Genomic DNA, 26,930 nt, shown 5'->3' on the forward strand with positions numbered 1-26,930 from the left:
GAGGCTGCTTTCTCTCTCACTGCTCATTCCCCAGGGAGATCCCTTTCTCTCTCACTGGTCTCATTCCATAGAGATCCCTTTCTCTCACTGCTCATTCCCCATGGAGATCCCTTTCTCACTTATCTCATTCCCAAGAGATCCCTTTCTCTCACTGCTCTCAATACCGAGATCCCATTGTCTCTGCTCTTATTCCCTAGAGATCCCTTTCCTTCTCACTGCTCTAATTCCCTAGATGTCACTTAGTCCTTCAATGCACATTCACCACAGAGAGATCCCTTTCTCTCTCACTGCTCTCATTCCCTAGAGATCCCATTCTCTCTCACTGTTCTCATTCCCTAGAGATCCCTTTCTCTCCCGCTGCTCTCATTCCCTAGAGATCCCTTTCTCTCTCTGTTCTCATTCCCTAGAGATCCCTTTCTATCTCACTGCTCTCATTCCCTAGAGATCCCTTTCTCCCTCACTGCTCTCTTTCCCTAGAGATCCCTTTCTCCCTCACTGCTCTCTTTCCCGAGATCCCTTTCTCCCTCACTGCTCTCATTCCCAAGAGATCCCTTTCTCCCTCACTGCCCTCATTCCCAAGAGATCCCTTTTTCTCTCACTGCCCTCATTCCCCAAAGAGATCCCTTTCTCTCTCACTGGCCTCATACCCGAGAGATCCCTTTCTCTCTCACTGCTCTCGTTACTGAGAGATCCCATTCTCTCTGCTCTTATGCCCTAGAGATACCTTGCCTTCTCACTGCTCTGATTCCCCAGAGGTCACTTACTCCCTCAATGCACATTCCCCAGAGAGATCCCTTTCTCTCTCACTGCTCTCATTCCCCAAAGAGATCCCTTTCTCACTCGCTGCTCTCATTCACGAGGGATCCCTTTCTCTCACTGCTCTCATTCCCTCGAGATCCTTTTCTCCCACACCGCTCTCATTCCCTACAGATACCCTCTTTCACTTCTCTCATTCCCTAGATTCCTTTCTCACTGCTCATTCCCCAGAGAGATCTTCTCACTGCTCTCATTCGATAGAGATCCCTTTCTCTCACTGCTCTCATTCACCAGCGATCCCTTTCTCTCTCACTACTTATTCCCCAGGGATCCCTTTCTCCCTCACTCATTACCCAGAGAGTTCCCTTTCTCTCACTGCTCATTCCCCAGAGAGATCATCTTCTCACTGCTCTCATTCTGTAGTGATCCCTTTCTCTCTCACTGCTCTCATTCCCTACACATCCCTTTCTATCACTGCTCTTTCCCTGGAGATCCCTTTCTCCCTCATTGATCTAATTCCCTAGAGATCCCTTTCTCTCACTGCTCTCATTCCCTAGAGATCCCTTTCTCTCATTGCTCATTCCCCAGGGAGATCCCTTTCACTCTCACTGCTCTCGTTACCTGGAGATCCCATTCTCTCAGCTTATTCCCTAGAGAACCCTTTCCTTCTCCCTGACTCTGATTCCCGAGACGTTACTTTAACTCTCACTGCCCTCATTCCCTAGAGTTCCCTTTCTCTCACTGCTCTCAGTTCCTCGAGATCTTTCTCCCTCACTGCGCATTCAGCACAGAGAGATCCCTCTCTCCCTGCTCTCATTCCCCAAATAGATCCCTTTCTCACTCATTGCTCTCATTCCCAAGAGATCCATTTCTCTCTCTGCTGTCATTCCCCAGAGAGATCCCTTTCTCTGTCTCGGCTCTCATTCCCTTGAGACCCCTTTCTCTCTCATTGCTCTGATTCCCTGGAGATCTCTTTCTCTGCTCTCATTCCCTAGAGGCTGCTTTCTCTCTCACTGCTCATTCCCCAGAGAGATCCCTTTCTCTCTCACTGGTCTCATTCCAGAGATCCCTTTCTCTCACTGCTCTCATTCCCCAAAGAAATCCCTTTCTCACTGACTGCTCTCATTCCCTAGAGATCCCTTTGCTCACTGCCTTCATTCCCTAGAGATCCCTTTCTCCCTCACTGCTCTCATTCCCCAGAGATCCCATTCTCTTGCACTGTTCATTTCCTAGAGATCCCTTTCTCTCTCACTGCTCTCATTCCCTGGAGATCCCTTTCTCTCTCACTGCTCATTCCCCAGAGATATATTTCTGCCTCACTGCTCATTCCCTAGAGATCCCTTTCTCTCATTGCTCATTCCCCAGGGAGATCCCTTTCTCTCTCACTGGTCTCATTCCCGAGAGATCCCTTTCACTCTCACTGCTCTCGTTACCTGGAGATCCCATTCTCTCAGCTTATTCCCTAGAGAACCCTTTCCTTCTCCCTGACTCTGATTCCCTAGACGTTACTTTAACTCTCACTGCCCTCATTCCCTAGAGTTCCCTTTCTCTCACTGCTCTCAGTTCCTCGAGATCTTTCTCCCTCACTGCGCATTCAGCACAGAGAGATCCCTCTCTCCCTGCTAACATTCCCCAAATAGATCCCTTTCTCACTCGTTGCTCTCATTCCCAAGAGATCCCTTTCTCTCACTGATCTCATTCTCGAGATCCCTTTCTACCTCACTGCTCTCATTCCCCAGAGAGATCCCTTTCTCTGTCTCGACTCTCATTGCCTAGAGATTCCCTTCTCTTACTGCTCTCATTCCCTAGAGATCCATTTCACTCTGACTGCTCTCATTCCCTAGAGATCCCTTTCTCTCTCACTGTTCTCATTCCCTAGAGATCCTTTTCTCTCTCACTGCTCATTCCCCAGAGATCCCTTTCTCACTGCTCTCATTCCCTTTCTCACTGCTCTCATTCCCTAGAGATCCCTTTCTCTCTCACTGTTCTCATTCCCTAGAGATCCCTTTCTCACTGCTCTCATTCCCTTTCTCACTGCTCACATTCCCTAGAGATCCCTTTCTCTCTCTGCTCTCATTCCCTTTCTCACTGCTCACATTCCCTAGAGATCCCTTTCTCTCACTGCTCTCATTCCCTAGAGATCCCTTTCTCTCGCTGCTCTCATTCCCTTTCTCACTGCTCACATGCCCTAGAGATCCCTTTCTCACTGCTCTGAATCCCTAGATTACTTCTCTTGCTGCTCTCATTCCCTAGAGGTCCCTTTCTCTCACTGCTCTCATTCCCCAGAGAGATCCATTTCTCTCTCACTGCTGTCTTTCCCCAGAGAGTTCCCTTTCTCTGTCTCAGCTCTCATTCCCTAGAGATCCCTCTCTCCCTCACTGCTCTCATTCCCCACTAGAGATCCTTGTAATTTAACGCAGAAAAGTGTGAAGTGATACATTTTGGTAGGAAGAACAAGGAGAGGCAATATAAACTAAAGGGTACAATTCTAATAGGGGTACATGAACAGAGATCTGGGGGTATATGTGCACAAATAGTTGAAGGTGGCAGGGCAGGTTGTGAAAGTGGTTAAAAAAGCATATGGGATCCTGGGCTTTATAAATAGAGGCGGAATACAAAAGCAAGGAAGTCATGATGAACCTTTATAAAACACTGGTTCGGCCACAACTGGAGTATTGTGTCCAGTTCTGGGCACCGCACTTTCGGAAAGATGATGGCCTTAGAGAGGGTGCAGAAGAGATTTACTACAATGATTCCAGGGATGAGGGACTTCAGTTACGTGGATAGACTGGAGAAGCTGGGGTTGTTCTCCTTGGAACAGAGAAGGTTGAGAGGAGATTTGATCGAGGTGTTCAAAATCAGGGTCTAGACAGAGGATAGAGAAACTGTTCCCATTGGCGGAAGGGTCAAGAACCAGAGGGCATAGATTTAAGGTGATTGGCGAAAGAACCAAAGGCGACATGAGGAAAAACTTTTTTAAACAGCGAGTGGAATGCACTGCCCGAGGGGGTGGTGGAGGCAGATTCAATCATGGCCTTCAAAAGGGAACTGGATAAGGACTTTACGGGAAAAAAATTGCAGGGCTACGGGGATAGGGCGGGGGAGTGGGACTTGCTGGATTGCTCTTGCATAGAGCCGGCATGGATGCAATGGGCCGAATGGTCTCATTTCATGCTGAACCTTTCTATGATTCTATAACACTCCAGCTGGGGCCTATCCAGTGATTTATAAAGGTTTAGCATAATTTCCTTACTTTTGTACTCTATGCCTCTATTAAAAAAGCTCAGGATCCCTATTTTTTAAAACAGCCTTCTTAATTTGTCCAGTCATCTTCAAAGATATGTGTATTTGCGCCCCCAGGTCTCTCTGTTCCCGTACCCCCTAAGATTGTACCATTTAGTTTATATATTGCCTCTACTCGTTCAACATGGATCACTACACTTCTCTGTGTTAGGGCGGGGGAGTGGGACTAGCTGGATTGCTCTTGCTGTAACCTATGAGTCAACACGGATTTATGAAAGGGAAATCATGTTTGACAAACCTATTGGGGTTCTTTGAGGATGTAACGAGTAGAATAGATAAGGGGGAACCAGTGGATGTGGTGTATTTGGATTTTCAGAAGGCTTTTGATAAGGTCCAACACAGGAGGTTGGTGAACAAAGTTAGAGCACATGGAATTGGGGGTAATATACTGGCATGGATTGAGACTTGGTTAACAGACAGAAAAGAGCGTAGGAATAAACGGGTCTTTTTCAGGTTGGCAGACTGTGACTAGTGGGGTACCGCAGGGATCGGTGCTTGGGCCCCAGCTATTCACAATCTGTATCAATGATTTGGATGAGGGAACTAAATGTAATGTTTCCATAAGACCATAAGAGATAGGAGCAGGAGTAGGTCATTCAGCCCCTCGAGCCTGCTCCACCATTCAATGAGATCATGGCTGATCTGATTTTTACCTCAACTCCACTTTCCCGCCTTTTCCCCATATCCTTTGACTCTCGATCAAAAATTTGTCTAACTCAGCCTTGACTGTATTCAATGACTCAGCCTCCACAGCTTTTTGGGGTAAAGAATTCCAAAGATTCACGACCCTCTGGGAGAAGAAATTCCTTCTCATTTCCATCTTAAACGGGCGACCCCTTATTCTGAGACTATGCCCCCTAGTTTTAGATTCCCCCATGAGGGGAAACATCCTCTCAGCATCTACCCTATCGAGTCCCCTCACAATCTTATATGTTTCAATAAGATCTCCTCTCATTCTTCTAAACTCCAATGAGTATAGACCCAACCTGTTCAATCTTTCCTCATAAGACAACCCTTCCACACCCGGAATCAACCTCGTGAACCTTCTCTGAACTGCCTCCAATGCAAGTATGTCCTTCCTTAAATAAGGTCACCAGAACTGTACACAGTACTCCAGGTGTGGTCTCACCAGCACCCGGTACAGTTGTAACATGACTTCCCTGCTTTTATACTCCATCCCCCTAGAAATAAAGGCCAATATTCCATTTGCCTTCCGGATTACCTGCTGCACCTGTATGTTGACTTTTTGTGATTCATGTACAAGGACACCCAGATCCCTCTGTACTGCAGCATTTTGTAATATTTCTCCATTCAATTATATTTTGCTTTTTTACTTTTCCTCCCAAAGTGGATGACTTCACATTTTCCCACATTATATTCCATCTGCCACATTTTTGCCCATTCACTTAACCTGTCAATATCCCTTTGCAGACACTTTGTGTCCTCATTGCAACTTGCTTTTCCACCTACCTTTGTATCATCAGCAAATTTGGCCACATGACACTGTTCCTTCATCCAAGTCATTGATATATATTGTAAATAGTTGAGGCCCCAGCACTGAGCCCTGCGGCACCCCACTAGTTACAGATTGCCATTTTGAAAATGACCCTTTTATCCCGACTCTTTGTTTTCTGTTAGTTAGCCAATCCTCTATCCATGCCAGTATATTACCCCCAACACCATGAGCTCTTATCTTATGCAGTAATCATTTATGTGGCACCTTATCGAATACCTTTTGGAAATCCAAATATACTGCATCCATTGGTTCCCCTTTATCCTCCCTGCCCGTTACTTCCTCAAAGAACTATGGTAGGACAAAACAGAAATGCAGAGTATTTTTAAAATGGTGATAGATTGGGAAATGTTGATGTTCAAAGGGACCTGGGTGTCCTTGTACATGAGTCACTGAAAGCAAACATGCAGGTGCAGCAAGCAATTAGGAAGGTAAATGGCATGTTGGCCTTTATTACAAAAGGATTTGAGTATAGGAGTAAAGATTTCTTACTGCAATTATATAGAGCCTTGGTGAGACCACACCTATTTCTTATGTTCTTAAAATGATCCCACTGAGCAACAGCCCCTGCACTTTGATCTATGCAGAGAATGGGCTCATTTAATAAAACGTCCTTACACACTGCTCTCCGCAGACTCCGTGCTGCCTCACTGGTCTGTTTATTCTGTTATATTCTTGTATAAGTTGCCTTTAAATTTCAAAATTAAAACAAACCCACCAACAGGCCCAGCAGATAACAAGTTCACCTTGGTGCTCAGTAGCAGGAGTCACTCCCCACCCCCGGGAGGGATAGACAGTGTCAGTGTCACTCCCCACCCCCGGGAGGGACAGACAGTGTCAGTATCACTCCCCACCCCCGGGAGGGATAGACAGTGTCAGTGTCACTCCCCACCCCCGGGAGGGACAGACGCAGTGTCAGTGTCACTCCCCACCCCCCGGAGGGAAAGACACAGTGTGAGTGTCACTCCCCACCCCCAGGAGGGACAGACGCAGTGTCAGTGTCACTCCCCACCCCCGGGAGGGACAGACAGTGTCAGTGTCACTCCCCACTCCCTGGAGGGACAGACAGACACAGTGCCAGTGTATCTCCCTACCTCCGGGAGGGACAGACAGACACAGTGCCAGCACCCAGAAGGTTTATTTTACAGGGTCACAACCCGATGAAGGGGTTAGCAAACCTTTATAACACTTAAAGACAAAGTTCAGTCCCCTCAGTGTGAGTTGGTGGTTAATTCTGCTCCTGGATCTTTGATGACAGATTGGCTTCTGCTGAAGGTGGAAACTGCCAATCCGAGTCTTTTGGTTTTGAACACTGCTGTGGGTGGCGAGCTCCAAACAGTGTCCAGGTCAATCCCCGTGCACTCTGTGCCCATCCTTACCACCACCTGTAGTGGGCAAAGGCTCGATTGGCTTCGGCCATTTTGTGAAGGTCATGTTTCCTCTTGACCACGTTGCCCTCGTTGTTAAAGGCAGCGAGCAGCTCCTGGGACAGCTTCTCATACATGTGTGTGCGCCTGTGCCGATTCTCACGGCATTCAGTAATTAACCATTTCATGGCCAGGAAACGCCGGCGACTATCCTTAAGGGGCGTTGGAACCTGTAACAATAAATAATTCAATTAGAATTTCTTTTAAACCGTGAACCAGCAAGTTAACGAGCGAGGAGCTGAGCCCCACTCCCAGTCCAGAGACTCGAGCCCATAATCCAGGCCTACACTCCCAGTGCAGTATTGAGGGAGTGCTGCACTGTCGAAAGTGCCGTCTTTTGGATGAGATGTTAAACTGAGGCCCTGTCCGCCCTCTCAGGTGGATGTAAAAGATCCGACAACACTATTAGAAGAGTCGGGGAGTTGGTGATTTATCTGTTGTTTGTGGGATCTTGACACGTTTCCTACATTATATCAGTGACTGCACTTCAAAAGGGCTTTATTGGCTGTGAAGCGCTTTAGGACGTCCTGAGGTTGTGAAAGGCACTGTATAAATGTCAGTCTTTCTTTCACAGACCAGAATCTGCGAGGTTCAATCACCGCTGTGTTGAATAAGCAGGGGCGTTACTGGGGCACCACAGCAGGCCTCAGTGACCAGGGCTTGTGGGGGGGGGGGGGGGGGGGAAAGAGAGAACTGGCCAGACTTCATATTCCTGAACTCTACTGGAAGCAAATGTCTGCGCACAGAGTGGGTGTATGTACACTCGAGCATGTAAGTATGCGCGCACAAGTTGTGTACACACAGGTTGCGCATATACACGTGTGCACACACGGGTTGTGTACACACACGTGTATATGCGTGTGCGCGCACAGGTGGTGTGTACACGTGTATATATGTGCACAGTGTATCTATGCGTGCGTGCACAGGTTGTCTATGTACGCATGTGTGTACGTGTGTGTACAGGCTGTGTGTAAGTGCACGCGTGTATATAAGTGTGCGCACAGATTGTGTATGTACATGTATATAAGTGTGCGCGGGCACAGGTTGTATGTACACATCCATATATACGTGCGTAGAGGTTGTGTGTATGTGCACATGTATATATGGGCGTGCGCACAGGTTGTGAGAATGTACATGTGTGTACACCAGTCAGGAAAGACCAGGATCACCTGGGGGGAGGGAGGGAAGGTTGGACAGCCTGGCAACACCTGCTGTCCAGACACATGAAGAATGGTCACTTGTGTGGGGTTCAGAGGGTGGTTGAGGCTATTAAACTAAATCGGGGAAAGAGGCAGGGCCGGGGGCAAAGGGTGCAGAAGAAGCAAGAAACTGGATCAATAAAGAAAAAGAACAGGATGATAAGCAACTTTGTCTGCACAGTGGGAGTGTGGCAGCAAATGGGCGTACCTGGTACGTCTTGCCCCCTCGCTGTACATTGGTTAATCCAATGACAGGCTGACAGTTCTCTAGAGCCTGGTGGAAGATCTTGTGCGGGTTACACTCGATGACGTCCTTCTCCGACTCCGGGGCCTTGTGGTAACTTTCAACCTGCTTCCGTTTAATGGATTCAAAGGTCTAGGGAACACAATAGTCTCGTTAGAACACACACCATAACTCCACTCAGCGCTCCTCGGCTCCGCATATTACTCTCCGAGAGTAACGGACAGAGCGCTGATGCTACTTTCCCATCCCCCTCCCCCCGATTAAAGTATGTGTGCAGAGTGCGTGGAATTTTCCGGCACATCCGGGAGCGGGCAGCTCTCTCATCAACACCTGGCACAACATTTTTGGGGTCCTGAATGGGTTCGAGCCTAGAAGTGCAGGTCCCAATCTACTGGGACTGGAAAACATATCCAGCACAGTCGTACATGCTAACCATCCAAATTTGGGCTGCGCCTGAAGACAGCATTTTGCAGTACAGGTGGGTACAGGTCTGTCAGTGTACAGCATTGGGGTGCAGTACAGGTAGGTACAGATCTGTCAGTGTACAACACTGGGGTACAGTACTGGTGGGTACAGGTCTGTCAGTGTACAACACTGGGGTACAGTACTGGTGGGTACAGGTCTGTCAGTGTACAACACTGGGGTACAGTACTGGTGGGTACAGGTCTGTCAGTGTACAACACTGGGGTACAGTACTGGTGGGTACAGGTCTGTCAGTGTACAACACTGGGGTACAGTACTGGTGGGTACAGGTCTGTCACTGTATAACACTGGGGTACAGTACTGGTGGGTACAGGTCTGTCACTGTATAACACTGGGGTACAGTACTGGTGGGTACAGGTTTGTCACTGTATAACACTGGGGTACAGTACATAAGAACTTAAGAAATAGGAGCAGGAGTAGGCCATACGGCCCCTCGGGCCTGCTCCGCCATTCAATAAGATCATGGCTGATCTTCAACCTCAAATCCACTTTCCCGACTGATTCCCATATCCCCTGGAGTCCAAAAAACTATCAATCTCAGTCTTGAATATACTCAACGACTGAGCATCCACAGCCCTCTGGGGTAGAGAATTCCAAAGATTCACAACCCTCTGAGTGAAGAAATTCCTCCTCACCTCAGTCCTAAATGTCCAACCCCTTATTCTAAGACTGTGCCCCCTAGTTCTAGACTCTCCAGCCAGGGGAAACATCCTCTCAGCATCTACCCTGTCAAGCCCCCTCAGAATCTTATGTTTCAATGATGTCACCTTCTTCTTCTAAACTCCAGAGTATAAGACCATTCGACTCAATCTCTCCTCACAGGACAACCCTCTCATCCCAGGATCTAGTAAATCTAGTGAATCTTCGCTGCACCCCCTCTAAGGCAAGTATATCCTTCCTTAGGTAAGGAGACCAAAACTGTACACAGTACTCCAGGTGTGGTCTCACCAAAGCGCTTTACAATTGCAGCAAGATTTCCTTACTCTTATACTCCAACCTCCTTGCAATAAAGGCCAACATTCCATTTGCCTTCCTAATTGCTTGCTGGTACCTGCATGTTAAATTTCTGTGTTTCATGTACAGGGACACCCAAATCCCTCTGAACACCAACATTTAATAGTTTCTCATCATTTAAAAAATATTCAGTTTTTCTATTTTTCCTACCAAAGTGAATAACCTCACATTTCCCCACATTATACTCCATCTGCCACCTTCTTGCCCACTCACTTAAACTGTTCATATCCCTTTGCAGATTCTATGCGTCCTCCTCACATCTTACTTTCCCACCGAGCTTTGTGTCGTCAGCAAACTTGGATACATTACCCTCGGTCCCTTCAACTAAGTTTTTAATATAGATTGTAAATAGTCGAGGCCCAAGCACTGATCCCTGCGGCACCCCACTAGTTACAGCCTGCCAACCTGAAAATGTGTAATAAACTCTTGTGTGGCACCTTATCGAATGCCTTTTGAAAATCCAAATATACTACATCCACTGGTTCCCCTTTATCTACCCTGCTAGTTAGAACCTCAAAAAACTCTGAATAAATTTGTCAAACACAATTTCCCTTTCATAAAACCATGTTGACTCTGCCTAATCATAATATGATTTTCTAAATGCCCTGTTACCGTGTCCTTAATAATGGATACCAGCATTTTCCCTACTACTGATGTCAGGCTAACTGGCTTATAGTTCCCTCTTTTCTCTCTCCATCCTTTCATAGAATCATAGAAAGGTTACAGCATGGAAGGAGGCCATTCAGCCCATCGAGTCCGTGCAGGCTCCATGCAAGAGAAATCCAGCTAGTCCCACTCCCCCGCCCTATTGCCGAAGCCTTGCAAATTTTTTCTTTTCAACTACTTATCCAGTTCCCTTTTGAAGGCCATGATTGAATCTGCCTCCACCACCCCCTCGGGCAGTGCATTCCAGATCATAACCACTCACTGTGTAAAGAAGTTTTTCCTCATGTCACCTTTGGTTCCTTTGTCAATCACCTTAAATCTATATCCTCTGTTCTTGACCTTTCTGCCAATGGGAACAGTTTCTCTCTATCTACTCTGTCTGGACCCTTTGAACACCTCTATCAAATCTCTTTTCAACCTTCTCCGTTCCAAGGAGAACAACCCCAGCTTCTCCAGTCTATCCACATAACTGAAGTCACTCATCCCTGGAATCATTCTAGTAAATCTCTTCTGCACCCTCTCTAAAGCCTTCACATCTTTCCTAAAGTGCAGTGCCCAGAACTGGACACAATACTCCAGTTGTGGCTGCACCTGTGTTTATAAAGGTTCATCATGACTTCCTTGCTTTTGTACTCCATGCCTCTATTTATAAAGCCCAGGATCCCATATGCTTTTTTAACCGCTTTCTCAACCTGTCCTGCCACCTTCAACATTTTGTATACATATGCCCCCAGGTCTCTGTTCCGATACCCTCTCATTCCCCAGAGATCTCTTTCTCTCACTCTCCTCATTCCCAGGAGAGATCCCTTTCCCTCACTTCTCATTCCGTAGAGATCCCTTTCTCACTGCTCTTATTCCATAGAGATCTGTTTCTCTTACTGCTCTTTCCCCAGAGATCCCTTGCTCTCATATCCCAGAGATCACTTTCTCCCACTGCGCTCATTCCCTACAGATCCCTTTCTCCCTCATTCCCTAGAGATCCCTTGTTCTCGCTGCTCTCATTCCCAAGATCCCTTTCTCTCTCGCTGCTCTCATTCCCTAGAGAGACTCTTTTCTCACTGCTCATTCCCTAGAAATCCCTTTCTCCCTCACTGCTCATTCACTTTTCTCACTGCTCTCATTCCCTAGAGATCCCTTTCTCTCTCATTCTCTGGAGATCCCTTCCTCTTGATGCTCTCATTCCCAAGAGATCCCTTTCTCACTGCTCAGAGATCCCTCACTTCTCTCATTCCGTACAGGTCCCTTTCTCATTCCCTAGAGATCCTTTTTCTCTCTGCTCTCATTCCTTAGAAATCCCTTTCTCTGTCACCACTCACATTGCCGAGAGATCCCTTACTCTCACTGCTCTCATTCCCCAGAAAGATCCCTTTCTCCCTCACTGATCTCATTCCCAAGAGATCCCTTCCTCCCTCACTGTTCATTCCCCGAGTGATCCCTTTCTCCCTCAAAGCACATTAACCAGAGAGACTCCTTTCTCTCTCTCTCTCTCTCTCTTTCCCCAGAGACCCCATTCTCTCTCGCTGCTCATTCCCTAAAGATTGGTGCCTCTCATTGCTCTCATTCCCCAAGGAGATCCCTTCCCCTCACTGCTCTCATTTCCCAGAAAGATCCCTTTCCCTCTCGCTGCTCTCATCCCCCAGAGATTACTTACTCTCACTGCTAATTCCCTAGAAATCACTTTTTCCCACTGCTCTCATTCCCTAGATACCTTTCCCCATCACTGCTCTCATTCCCTAGATATCCTTTCCACTCACTGCTTTCATTCCCTAAAGATCCCTTTCTCTCTCGCTGCTCTCAATCCCTAAAGATCCCTTTCTCTGATCTTTCCCGAGATCCCTTTCTTACTGCTTTCATTCCCTAGAGATCCCTTCATCTCACTGCTCATTCCCCAGTGAGATCCCTTCCTCTCACTGCTCTCATTCCCCAGTGAGATCCCTTCCTCTCACTGCTCTCATTCTCCAGTGAGATCCCTTGCGCCAGTACTGCTCTCATTCCCCCAAGATTCCTTTTTCACTGCCCTCATGCCCCATAGATCCCTTTCTCGCTCACTGCTCTCATTCCCGAGAGATCCCTTTCTCCCTCATTGCTCCCATTCCCCAAAGAGATCCCTTCCTCTCACTGCTCTCATTCCCAAGAGATCCCTTTCTCCCTCACTGGTCTACTTGCCTAGAGACCCCTTTCCCTCTCACTGTTCTCCTTCCCTAGAGATCCCTTTATCTCTCTGCTCTCATTCCCTCAGATCCCTTTCTCTCACTGCTCTCATTCCTCAGAGATCTCTTTCTCTCTCTGCTCATTCCCTAGAGATCCGTTTCTCCATCACTGCTCTCATTCCCTAGAGATCCCTTTCACCCTCACTGGTCTACTTGCCTAGAGATCCCTTTCGCTCTCATTCCCTAGAGATCCCTTTCTCACTGCTCCCATTCCCTAGAGATTCCTTTCTCCATCACAGCTCTCATTCCAGAGATCCCTTCCTCTCACTGCTCTCATTCCCTGGAGATCCCTTTCTCCCTAACTGCTCATTCCCCAGAGATCCCTTTCTCTCACTGCTCTCATTCCCTAGAGAGAGATCTTTCTCACTGCTCTCATTCCCTAGAGATCCCTTTCTCCCTCTGTGCTCATTCATGAGAACCCTTTCACCATAACTGCTCTCATTCCCTAGAGATCCCTTTCTCCCTCACTGGTCTACCTGCCTAGAGATCCCTTCCTCCATCACCGCTTGCATTCCCTAGAGATCCATTTTTCTCACTGCTTTCATTCCCTAGAGATCCCTTTCTCTTACTGCACTTATTCCCTCGAGATCCATCTCTCACTGGTCTCATTCCTTCCCTCTCACCGCTATCCTTCCCTCGAGATCCCTCTCACTGCTCATTCCCCAGAGATCCCTTTCTCTCTCGCTATCACTCCCTATAGGTCCCTTTCTCTCACTGCACCCATCCCCTAGAGATCTCTTTCTCTCACTGCACCATTTTCGAGATCCCTTTCTCCATCGCTGCTCTCATTCACGAGATCCCTTTCTCTCACTGCTCTCATTCCCCAGAGATATCCCTTTATCTCTCACTGTTCTCATTCCCTAGAGATCACTTCCTCTCGCTGCTCTCATTCCCCAGAGATCCTTTTTCTCACTGCCATTCCCTAGAGATCCCTTTCTCACTGCACACATTCCCTGGATATCCCTTTCTCTCACTGCTCCCGTTTCCCAGCGATATCCCTTTCTCACTGCTCTCATTCCCTAGAGATCCCTGGTCTCTCACTGCTCTCATTCCCTCAAAATCCCTTTCTCTCTTGATGCTCTCATTCCCTAGAGGTCCCCTTCTCTCTCACTGCTCACTCCCTAGAGATCCCTTTCTCACTGCACCCATTCCCGAGAGATACCTTTCTTTCAAAGCTCTCATTCCCCAGAGATATCCCTTTCTCTATCACTGCTCTCATTCCCCAGAGATCCCTTCCTCTCAATGCTTTCTTTCCCTGGAGATCCCTTTCACTCTCACTGTTCATTCTCCACAGAAAGATCCTTTCTCTCATTGCTCTAATTCTAGAGATCCCTTTCTCACTGAACACATTCCCTAGAGATCCCTTTCACTCACTACTCCCATTCCCCAGAGAGATCCCTTTCTCACTACTCCCATTCCCCAGAGAGATCCCTTTCTCACTGCTCTCATTCCCTCAAAATCCCTTTCCCTCTTGATGCTCTAAATCCCTAGAGATCCCCTTCTGTCTCACTGCTCTCATTCCAAAAGTCCCTTTCTCACCGTTCTCCATTGCGAGAGATTGCAATTCTCACTGCTCTCATTCCCCAGAGATCCCTTTCTCTCTCACTGCTCTCATTCCCCAGAGAGATCCCTTTCTCTCTCACTGCTCTCATTCCCCAGAGAGATCCCTTTCTCAATGCACCCATTCCCTAGAGATCTCTTTATCCATCACTGCTTTCATTCCCTAGAGCTCCCTTCCTCTCTCTGCTTTCAGGGGCACTGCTCATTCTCCAGAGATCCCTTTCTCTCTGCTCTAATTCCCTAGAGATCCATTTATCTCACTGCTCTCAATCCCCAGATATCCCTTTCTCTCTTGCTGATCTCATTCCCTAGAGATCCCTCTCTCTCTCACTGCTCTCATTACCTAGAGATCCCTCTCTCTCTCACTGCTCGCATTCCCTAAAGATCCCTTTCTCTCACTGCTCGCATTCCCTAAAGATCCCTTTCTCTCACTGCTCGCATTCCCTAAAGATCCCTTTCTCTCACTGCTCGCATTCCCTAAAGATCCCTTTCTCTCTCACTGCTCGCATTCCCTTTCTCACTGCTCTCATTCCCCAGAGTTCCTTTCTCTCACTGCTCTCATTCCATGGAGATCCCTTTCCCTCTCATTCCCTAGAGATCCTTTTCCCTCACTCTCATTCCCTAGAGATCCCTTTCACTCTCGCTGCTCTCATTCGCTAGAGAACCCTTTCTCTTTTACTGCTGTCATTCCCTTAAGATCCCTTTCCCTCTCTCATTCCCTAGAGATCCTTTCTCTCTCTGCTCTCATTCCCGAGAGATCCCTTTCTCTCACTGCTCTCATTCATGAGATCCCTTTTCTCCCTTCCCTGTCCCTCATTGCCATTCCCATCCAGATTCTAACTGCTTGGCCTGAAGTTTGTCAGGATACACGGAGGGAATGCTGACCCCTACCTTACTTATTATCGATCTGGACAGCAATTTCTGACCACCCTGCATCATCATGTTGGTGAATTTGCTGAAAGATATAATAATATTAAAAAGTTATTTCCTTGGTTTTTTAAAATTTAATTTTGTCAACATCAAGGCAATCAAACATAAATTAGGGAACAGAGGAGGTGGTTCGGGACTGTAAAACTCGAAACAAACACCCAAAATATGAGTGTCACAAACACTAATTAACTGGGAGTTCAGACAATGCCCCTCCACCCACGGTGGAGGCGGCCGGTGGTGGGAGGTGAATTCAACAAGTGATGTCCAAGGCAATGCGGAGGAAGGAGCAGCAGGAACTCGAGGTCATCTAAGTACTTAATTATTATACACTTTCTAAACTATGAAACCTAAATAAAAGTTAAATAAATATTTAAATAAATGAATCAGAGTAATTAATTAAATCTAAGGTGACAAAATAAACTGTGGAATGTACCAACATTAAAGGGACCCAAACAGTATTAAAGTAATATCTGGCATACATAAATAATCAGAGTAATAAATTACCAATTAATTAGTTATAAAACTATTCCAACAACGAATTAATACTAGGCCTCAAGTGATCCTATTAGCTTCAGAGATAAATTAAATTAATAAATAAAGATGAGAGATGTCAGCGCAGGCAGTGTGTCGGGACTGCAGTATGTGGGACAGTGAGACTGTCCGAGATTGCAACATCTGCAGTAAAAGTCTCCGCCTTGAGACACTCCAGCTCAGAGTCCTTGAGCTGGAGTGCGGGTCAGAGACACTCCGACACATAAGGGAGGGGGAGGAATTTCTGGATAGTTTACACCAGAATGTAGTCACACCACGTACAGAGATACAGGTACAGGAAAGGGAGAGTGTGACTGATAGTCAGCAGGGTAGGGGGAACTGAGGGGTGATGGAGGAGGAGGTTCCGCAGAAACTGATCCTATCCAACAGGTACAATGTACTTGATACCTGTGAGGATAAGGAGAAAGACTGCGGAGAGGACAGCCAGAATGCTGACCCAGGCACGGGGGAGCAGGGGGCTGTCCAAAGGGGGTTGGAGCAGAATAGAAACATAGAAGTTAAAGGGGATTCAATAATTAAGGGGATAGATAGCATCCTTTGCAGTCACAATCAAGAGTTGTGTTATCTACTTGGTATCAAGGTAAGGGATATCTCATTGCGGCTAGAGAAGAACCTGGAAAGGGAGGGGGAAGATCCATTTGGCGTGGTCCATGTCGGGTCCAACGACATAGGAAAGAACTGGGAGGCGGTCCTGCTGAGGGAGCATCAGGAGTTAGGAGCTAAATTAAAAGACAGGACCTCGAGGGTAATAATCTCGGGATTACTACCCAAGCCACGTGCTAATTGGCGTAGGGGCAAACAGATCAGGAAGGTGAACGTGTGGCTGAATGACTGGTGTGGGAAGGAGGGGTTCCATTTCATGGAACACTGGCACCAGTACTGGGACAGGAAGGAGCTGTTCCACTGGGGCAGGCTGTGCCTGAACCAGGCTGGGACCAAGGGCCTAGTTGAAAGGATAAAAAGGGCTGCAGAAAGGATTTTAAACCAATAAAACGGTGGGGGGGCGGGGGCAGAAATAAAAATAAAATTAGGCTAAAGATTAAAAAAGGGATGAGAGCAAAGTCCAGATCATCAATAGTGTTAAAGGTAATATAAATACTTCAGGTTCAGAAAAAAATATAGGAAATAATGACAAGATAATTTATCAAAATACAACAAAAAACAAGGAGTGTGATAAGTTAAAATGTGTTAAAACATCAGGGCAAAAGGGCAGGGTAAGGTCTGTTACCAAAATAAGACTTCTACACACTAATGCACATAGCACAGGGAATAAAACAAGTGAATTAGTAGTACCAATTCAGCTTAGAGTATGATGTAGTGGCCATCACTGAGACCTGGCTACAAGCTGGGCGTAACTGTGAGATAAATATATCAGATTATAAGGTCTTTAGAAAGGACAGCGAAATTGGAAAAGGAGGAGTAGCAATATTGATAAGGGACATTATGACAGCATTAGAAAGTGGGGATATCAGTCAGGGTGAGCAGGCAGTAGAAACTTTCTGGGTAGAATTAAGGAATAGAAAAGGAAGCAAGACTTTGGTGAGAGTTGTCTACAGACCTCCAGACGGCAGTGATAAAGTAGCGGGATGCAAGATCACGGAGATCAGAGAAGCTTGTTCCAAAAACAGAGTAGTTATAATAGGAGACTTCAATTTTTATATAAACTGGGAGAAGCAGAACAGCTTGAGCCCCAAAGGCAGCGAATGTTTTGAGTGTATTCGAGATAAATTTCTGGAACAATGTGTTCTTGAACCAACAAGAGAACAGGCCATATTAGATTTAGTGATGAGTAATGAGCCTGAATCAATAATCTGATGCTAAGGGAATAGCGAGCTAACAGTGACCATAAGATGATTGAATTTGATAATAGGTTTGAGAGGGAGAAGGGTGAGTCACAAACTAAGGTTTCAAATTTAGGTAAAGCTGACTTTGGAGGGATGAGGCAGAAATTGTCCACAGTAGACTGGGCAGAATTATTAAAGGATAAAACTACAGATGAACAGTGGGAGGTATTCAAAGAAATATTTGGTAGAATACAAGACCTGTACATACCCCTAAAGGGCAAGAGGTTTACTCTCGCAATTAAACAATGTTGGTCAACAAGGGAAGGGCAGGATGTGACTAGTGGTGTCCCCAGGGATCTGTACTGGGGCCTCAGCTTTTCACTATATTTATAAATGACTTAGATGAAGGAATAGAGAGCTGTATATCTAAGTTTGCTGATGACACTAAGTTAGGTGGCACAGTAAATAGTGTAGATAGTGTCCTTTAGGGAAGGAAGCCTGCCGCCCTTACCCGGTCTGGCCTATATGTGACTCCAGATCCACAGCAATGTGGTTGATTCTTAATTTGCCCCCTGAAATGGCCTAGCAAGCCACTCAGTTGTAAAATCTCGCTACGAAAAGTCATAACAAGAATAAAACCGGACGGACCACCCGGCATCGGACCACTAGGCACCGGACACGACAACGGCAAACCAAGCCCAGTCGACCCTGCAAAGTCCTCTTCACTAACATCTGGGGACTTGTACCAAAATTGGGAGAGCTGTCCCACAGACTAGTCAAGCAACAGCCTGACATAGCCATACTCACAGAATCATATCTTTCAGCCAACATCCCAGACTCTTCCATCACCATCCCTGGGTATGTCCTGTCCCACCGGCAGGACAGACCCACCAGAGGTGGCGGTACAGTGATATACAGTCAGGAGGGAGTGGCCCTGGGAGTCCTCAACATTGACTCTGGACCCCATGAAATCTCATGGCATCAGGTCAAACATGGGCAAGGAAACCTCCTGCTGATTACCACCTACCGTCCTCCCTCAGCTGATGGACTGCAGCGGTTCAAGAAGGCGGCTCACCACCACCTTCTCGAGGGCAATTAGGGATGGGCAATAAATGCTGGCCTCGCCAGCGACGCCCACATCCCGTGAACGAATAAAAAAAAAAATCAGTCCTCCTCCATGTTGAGCACCACTTGGAGGAAGCACTGAGGGTAGCAAGGGCACAAAATGTACTCTGGGTGGGGGACTTCAATGTCCATCACCAAGAGTGGCTCGGTAGCACCACTACTGACCGAGCTGGCCGAGTCCTGAAGGACATAGCTGCCAGATTGGGCCTGCGGTGGTGAGAGAACCAACACGAGGGAAAAACTTACTTGACCTCGTCCTCACCAATCTACCTGTCACAAATGCATCTGTCCATGACAGTATTGGTAGGAGTGACCACCGCACAGTCCTCGTGGAGATGAAGTCCCGTCTTCGCACTGAGGACACCAGCCAACGTGTTGTGTGGCACTACCACCGTGCTAAATGGGATAGATTCAGAACAGATCTAGCAGCTCAAAACTGGGCATCCATGAGGCGCTGTGGGTCATCAGCAGCAGCAGAATTGTATTCCAGCACAATCTGTAACCTCATGGCCTGGCATATTCCTCACTCTACCATTACCAACAAGCCAGGGGATCAACCCTGGTTCAATGAGGAGTGTAGAAGAGCATGCCAGGAGCAGCACAGGCGTACCTAAAAATGAGGTGCCAACCTGGTGAAGCTACAACTCAGGACTACATGCATGCTAAACAGCGGAAGCAGCATGCTATAGACAGAGCTAAGCGATTCCATAACCAACGAATCAGATCAAAGCTCTGCAGTCCTGCCACATCCAGTCATGAATGCTGGTGGACAATTAAACAACTAACGGGAGGAGGCTCTGCAAACATCCCCATCCTCAATGATGGCGGAGTCCAGCACGTGAGTGCAAAAGACAAGGCTGAAGCGTTTGCAACCATCTTCAGCCAGAAGTGCCGAGTGGACGATCCATCTCGGCCTCCTCCCGATATCCCCACCATCACGGAAGCCAGTCTTCGGCCAATTCGATTCACTCCACGTGATATCAAGAAATGGCTGAGTGCACTGGATACAGCAAAGGCTATGGGCCCCGACAACATCCCGGCTGTAGTGTTGAAGTCTTGTGCTCCAGAACTAGCTGCGCCTCTAGCCAAGCTGTTCCAGTACAGCAACAACACTGGCATCTATCCGAAAATGTGGAAAATTGCCCAGGTATATCCTGTCCACAAAAAGCAGGACAAATCCAATCCGGCCAATTACCGCCCCATCAGTCTACTCTCAATCATCAGCAAAGTGATGGAAGGTGTCGTCGACAGTGCTATCAAGCGGCACTTACTCACCAATAACCTGCTCACCGAGGCTCAGTTTGGGTTCCGTCAGGACCACTCGGCTCCAGATCTCATTACAGCCTTGGTCCAAACATGGACAAAAGAGCTGAATTCCAGAGGTGAAGCGAGAGTGACTGCCCTTGACATCAAGGCAGCATTTGACCGAGTGTGGCACCAAGGAGCCCTAGTAAAATTGAAGTCAATGGGAATCAGGGGGAAAACTCTCCAGTGGCTGGAGTCATACCTAGCACAAAGGAAGATGGTAGTGGTTGTTGGAGGCCAATCATCTCAGACCCAGGAGTTCCTCAGGGCAGTGTCCTAGGCCCAACCATCTTCAGCTGCTTCATCAATGACCTTCCCTCCATCATAAGGTCAGAAATGGGGATGTTCGCTGATGACTGCACAGTGTTCAGTTCCATTCGTAACCCCTCAAATAATGAAGCAGTCCGAGCCCGCATGCAGCAAGACCTGGACGACATCCAGGCTTGGGCTGATAAGTGGCAAGTAACATTCGCGCCAGATAAGTGCCAGGCAATGACCATCTCCAACAAGAGAGAGTCTAACCACCTCCCCTTGACATTCAACGGCATTACCATCGCCGAATCCCCCACCATCAACATCCTGGAGGTCACCATTGACCAGAAACTTAACTGGACCAGCCATATAAATACTATGGCTACAAGAGCAGGTCAGAGGCTGGGTATTCTGAGGCGAGTGACTCACCTCCTGACTCCCCAAAGCCTTTCCACCATCTACAAGGCACAAGTCAGGAGTGTGATGGAATATTCTCCACTTGCCTGGATAAGTGCAGCTCCAACAACACTCAAGAAGCTCGACACCATCCAAGATAAAGCAGCCCGCTTGATTGACACCCCATCCACCACCCTAAACATTCACTCCCTTCACCACTGGCGCACTGTGTACCATCCACAGGATGCACTGCAGCAACTCGCCAAGGCTTCTTCGACAGCACCTCCCAAACCCGCGACCTCTACCACCTAGGACAAGAGCAGCAGGCACATGGGAACACCACCACCTGCCCATTCCCCTTCAAGTCACACACCATCCCGACTCGGAAATATATCGCCGTTCCTTCATTGTCGCTGGGTCAAAATCCTGGAACTCCCTTCCTAACAGCACTGTGGGAGAACCGTCACCACACGGACTGCAGCGGTTCAAGAAGGCGGCTCACCACCACCTTCTCAAGGGCAATTAGGGATGGGCAATAAATACTGGCCTCGCCAGCGACACCCACATCCCATGAACGAATAAAAAAAAAGATGGGAGCAGAGAGTTGCAAAGGGACATTGATAGATTAAGTGAGCGGGCAAAACTGTGGCAGGTGGAGTTCAATGTGGGGAAGTGTGAGGTCATCCACTCTGGACCTAAGAAAGATTGATCAGAGTATTTTCTAAATGATCAGCAGCTCGGAACTCTGGAGGAGCAGAGATTTAGGGGTCTAAGTACAGAAATCACTAAAAGCCAGTGGACAGGTACAAAAAGTAATTTCAAAGGCTAATGGAATGTTGGTCTTTATCTCAATGATGTGGAGATGCCGGTGATGGACTGGGGTGGACAAATGTAAGGAGTCTTACAACACCAGGTTATAGTCCAACAGCTTTGTTTGGAATCACAAACTTTCGGAGCGTTCCTCCTCCACTGGTCACATCCTGCCAATTTATGTAGACATACCCATTATCCCAATATCAACTCCTTGGACTATAACCTGGCGTTGTACGACTCCTTTTATCTCAATGGGGCTGGAATACAAAGGGGTGGAAGTTATGATAAATTATATAAAGCTCTGGTCAGACCCCATCTGGAGACTGGGTTCAGTTCTGGGGACCGCACCTCAGGAAGGATATATTGGCCTTGGAGTGGGCCAGAATGATACCAGGGATAAAAGGGTTAAGTTATAAGGACAGGTTGTATAGACCAGGATTGTATTCCCTTGAATATAGAAGATTAAGAGGTGATCTAATTCAGGTGATTAAGATGATTAAAGGATTTAATAGAGTAAATACAGAGAACTATTTCCTCTGGTGGGGGAGTCCAGAACAAGGGGACAACCTTAAAATTAGAGCTAGGCCGTTCAGGAGTGATGTCAGGAAGCACTTCTTCACACAAAGGGTAGCAGAAATCTGGAAAACTCTCCCCCAAAAAGCTGTTGAGGCTGGGGGTCACAATTGGAGGTTTTAAAACTGAGATTGATAGATTTTTGTTGGGTAAGGGTATTAAGGGATATGGAACAAAGGCTGGTAAATGGAGTTAAGATAAAGAACAGCATGATCTAACTGAATAGCGGAATAGGCTCGAGGGGCTGAGTGGCCTCCTCCTGTTCCTAAGACCCCACCATTTAGTCACAAAGATATTAGGAGGTGACCATTTTTTTCTTTTCTGCTTCTGGAAAGTACCGTGGGATATTTCTCTGTTATAGAAACGCAGAGCATTTGACAGTCAATTACTCCAACTGCCGACCAATTGAAGTGAGAGGTTGTAGAAAGAGAGTAATATCCCAATATCAACTCCTTCCCCACAAGGCCTGGTCTCTGTTCAGGACTTCAAAAGATATGTTTGTAACTTGAAAGAATTCCAATACATCAATCATAGTTGTTCCTGGAGATCTGAACTCCATGGATTGGAAATTCAAGTAATCCACATACAACGTCATAAGGTGAAGATTTATGGAGGACAGTTTCATCTAAAAGTCTTGTTGCTTAGCAAGCCATACACAAAATATGTTCTGAAAGGGGAATAAACATAGCAGACCATTCAGCCCCTCGAGCCTGTCCCACCCTGGCTGATCCGTATTCTGCCCATAGTTTTAAGTAAATCCTATATTTCACTAAATAATTCTATACATTAACACAAGTTCCATGACTAGAGGTTGAAGGATTATGTAAAGTAATATAGTTTATTTCAATAGTATCACCAGCCCTGAAATATATAACTTGCATAAATATAGTGCCTTTAACATAGGAAAATGTCCCTTCACAGGAGGGTTATTAAACAAAAAGACACCGAGCCACATGGGGAGGTATCAGGACAGGTGACCAAAAGCTTGGTCAGAAGTAGGTGTTAAGAGGTAGGTGTTAAGATCTTAAAGGAGGAGAGAGGCGGAGAGGTTTAGGGAGGGAATTCCAGAGCTTAGGGTCTAGGCAGCTGAAGGCACGCCAATGGTGGAGCGATGGAAATCGGGGATGAGTAAGAGGCCAGAATTGGAGGAGCGCAGAGATCTCGGAGGGTTGTAGGGCTGGAGGGGGTTACAGAGATAGGGAGGGACGAGGCCATGGAAGGATATTAACACGAGGGTGAGAATTTTAAAATCGAAGCGTTCCCAATGTAAGTCAGTGAGCTCAGGGGTGATGGGTGAACGGGACTTGGTGCGAGTTAGGAGACAGGCAGTAGAGTTTTGGATGAGCTCAAGTTTATGGAGGGTGGAAGATGGGAGGAGAGCATTGGTATAGTCTATAATCTGATGTTCTGATTCTATCTTTTTTATTATTCCAAATGCTGCAGTTTCAGAAACTTGATCTGTTCTGATTCTTTATATAATATTCCTTCCAAATTAATCTATGAGTTTTACTCTATAGCTTCAGTCTGGCAGGTTGCATTTTATGCTTTTTGAAAAGATTATGATTGGCATCAATCATTACAATAAAAGGGGCAATCGTTAATTCTAGGCCCACTATCTCAGACGGTCTCAGTAACTCCCCTGAAGGTGCTCACTGTTACTGGAAGATGGGTCCACTGGCATGAGTTACTCGGGTTAGGTGCCCACACAGCAAACGTCAGCCGACTATTTGTCCACAGAAGGCATTACAGCTAAGCCCAATCCTGTCCTCAGCAGCACCAACGCGCGCACTTCCTAGTGAGGGGTCACTGAATAGTGATCAGGAGCCCTGATCATCTCACCAGCACAGGGCCTTGAGGACATCTGGAGTGACTCTCCTGCTGTGAGATCACACACGCACAGACGGGCCGGCGCACAGACAGACTGGCGCACAGACAGACTGGCGCACAGACAGACTGGCGCACAGACAGACTGGCGCACAGACAGACTGGCGCACAGACAGACTGCGATTGGTTGATTTTGAGAGGGTTAATGACCTGATCAGGGGGTCACTGAAGACGCTGCTGGTTCGGCTGTTTGGTGCAGCCTTTATCGGTCGAACAGCCTTGAGTTCCAGCGCTGCTCTCTCCTCCGGGCTAAGCTCTGCGGCCGGGGTCCGGTCTCGCTCCTTGGTCATCTCTGGCTCCAGATAATAGGGGTTATATCGGGACCACCGCACCTGTATCACCCTGGAGGACACAACGGTAATTTAACACCAGGAGCCAGGGGACCCCCACCCCCCAAACCCCGACAATCCCCACCCCCCACCCCCCGACAATCCCCACCCCCCACCCCCCGACAATCCCCACCCCCCACCCCCCGACAATCCCCACCCCCACCCCCCAAACCCCGACAATCCCCACCCCCCCCACCCCCCGACAATCCCCACCCCCCCCCACCCCCCGACAATCCCCACCCCCCCCCACCCCCCGACAATCCCCACCCCCCCCCACCCCCCGACAATCCCCACCCCCCGACAATCCCCCCCATTATTCACGGACACGGTGTGGGGTCCCGGCCGGTCCCCGGGCCCCGCCGCCTCACCCCGGGTCGCGGCCTTTCCCGCTCAATCCCCCGAGCCCGGGCCTGACCGCGCGCTCCAGCGCCAACCGACAGCTCCGAGCCACCGCCATCTTGAATGAGGGACTCTGGGTCCGCCCGCCGCCATCTTGAATGAGGTACGATGGGACGGCAGGTCGCCATCTTGAGTGAGGCGCAAAGCAGGGGTTTTGTCCAAATCGCACACAGGGGGGGGTTATTCCCAGTCTCACACAGGGGGGGTTATTCCCAGTCTCACACAGGGGGGGTTATTCCCAGTCTCACACAGGGGGGGTTATTCCCAGTCTCACACTACGGGGGGCTATTCCCAGTCTAACACAGGGGGGGCTATTCCCAGTCTCACACAGGGGGGGTTATTCCCAGTCTCACACTACGGGGGGCTATTCCCAGTCTAACACAGGGGGGGCTATTCCCAGTCTCACACAGGGGGGGCTATTCCCAGTCTCACACTACAGGGGTTTATTCCCAGTCTCACACAGGGGGGGTTATTCCCAGTGTCACACTACGGGGGTTTATTCCCAGTCTCACACTACGGGGGGCTATTCCCAGTCTCACACTACAGGGGTTTATTCCCAGTCTCACACAGGGGGGGCTATTCCCAGTCTCACACTACAGGGGTTTATTCCCAGTCTCACACAGGGGGGGTTATTCCCAGTGTCACACTACGGGGGTTTATTCCCAGTCTCACACTACGGGGGGCTATTCCCAGTGTCACACTACGGGGGTTTATTCCCAGTCTCACACTACGGGGGGCTATTCCCAGTCTCACACTACAGGGGTTTATTCCCAGTCTCACACAGGGGGGGCTATTCCCAGTCTCACACTACGGGGGTTATTCCCAGTCTCACACTACGGGGGTTTATTCCCAGTCTCACACTACGGGGGTTATTCCCAGTCTCACACAGGGGGGGTTATTCCCAGTCTCACACTACGGGGGTTATTCCCAGTCTCACACAGGGGGGTTTATTCCCAGTCTCACACTACGGGGGGCTATTCCCAGTCTCACACAGGGGGGGTTATTCCCAGTCTCACACTAGGGGGGGCTATTCCCAGTCACACACTACGGGGGGCTATTCCCAGTCTCACACTATAGGGGGCTATTCCCAGTCTCACACTACGGGGGGTTATTCCCAGTCTCACACTACGGGGGGCTATTCCCAGTCTCACACAGGGGGGGCTATTCCCAGTCTCACACTACGGGGGGCTATTCCCAGTCTCACACTACGGGGGGCTATTCCCAGTCTCACACTACGGGGGGCTATTCCCAGTCTCACACAGGGGGGGCTATTCCCAGTCTCACACTACGGGGGGTTATTCCCAGTCTCACACTACGGGGGGCTATTCCCAGTCTCACACTACGGGGGCTATTCCCAGTCTCACACTACGGGGGGCTATTCCCAGTCTAACACAGGGGGGGCTATTCCCAGTCTCACACAGGGGGGGCTATTCCCAGTCTCACACTACGGGGGGCTATTCCCAGTCTCACACAGGGGGGGCTATTCCCAGTCTCACACAGGGGGGGCTATTCCCAGTCTCACACTACGGGGGGCTATTCCCAGTCTCACACTACAGGGGTTTATTCCCAGTCTCACACAGGGGGGGCTATTCCCAGTCTCACACTACGGGGGGCTATTCCCAGTCTCACACTATGGGGGGCTATTCCCAGTCTCACACAGGGGGGGCTATTCCCAGTCTCACACAGAGGGGGCTATTCCCAGTCTCACACTACGGGGGGCTATTCCCAGTCTCACACTACGGGGGGTTATTCCCAGTCTCACACTACGGGGGGCTATTCCCAGTCTCACACTACGGGGGGCTATTCCCAGTCTCACACAGGGGGGGCTATTCCCAGTCTCACACTACGGGGGGTTATTCCCAGTCTCACACTACGGGGGGCTATTCCCAGTCTCACACTACGGGGGCAATTCCCAGTCTCACACTACGGGGGGCTAGTCCCAGTCTCACACAGGGGGGGCTATTCCCAGTCTCACACAGGGGGGGTTATTCCCAGTCTCACACTATAGGGGGTTACTCCCAGTCTCACACAGGGGGGGTTATTCCCAGTCTCACACGACGGGGGTTATTCCCAGTCTCACACAGGGGGGGTTATTCCCAGTCTCACACTACGGGGGTTATTCCCAGTCTCACACTATAGGGGGTTATTCCCAGTCTCACACTATAGGGGGTTATTCCCAGTCTCACACAGGGGGGGTTATTCCCAGTCTCACA

General features: G+C 48.4%; 1 protein-coding gene across 1 annotated transcript; it reads right to left on the bottom strand.

The window, feature by feature from the left end:
• Positions 1–6,199: 6,199 nt before the first annotated feature.
• mrps7 (mitochondrial ribosomal protein S7) lies at positions 6,200–24,801 on the bottom strand. The gene is made up of 5 exons (XM_068004436.1): positions 24,687–24,801; positions 24,140–24,331; positions 15,267–15,330; positions 8,407–8,574; positions 6,200–7,169 (listed from the first exon to the last, which is right to left on the bottom strand). Exons 1-5 carry the CDS (start codon positions 24,773–24,775, stop codon positions 6,948–6,950), a joined length of 735 nt encoding a protein of 244 aa, XP_067860537.1. The 5' UTR covers positions 24,776–24,801; the 3' UTR covers positions 6,200–6,947.
• Positions 24,802–26,930: the final 2,129 nt, after the last annotated feature.

The sequence above is a fragment of the Heptranchias perlo genome, chromosome 23 (genome assembly GCF_035084215.1).
Source record: "Heptranchias perlo isolate sHepPer1 chromosome 23, sHepPer1.hap1, whole genome shotgun sequence".
Classification (NCBI taxonomy): domain Eukaryota; kingdom Metazoa; phylum Chordata; class Chondrichthyes; order Hexanchiformes; family Hexanchidae; genus Heptranchias; species Heptranchias perlo.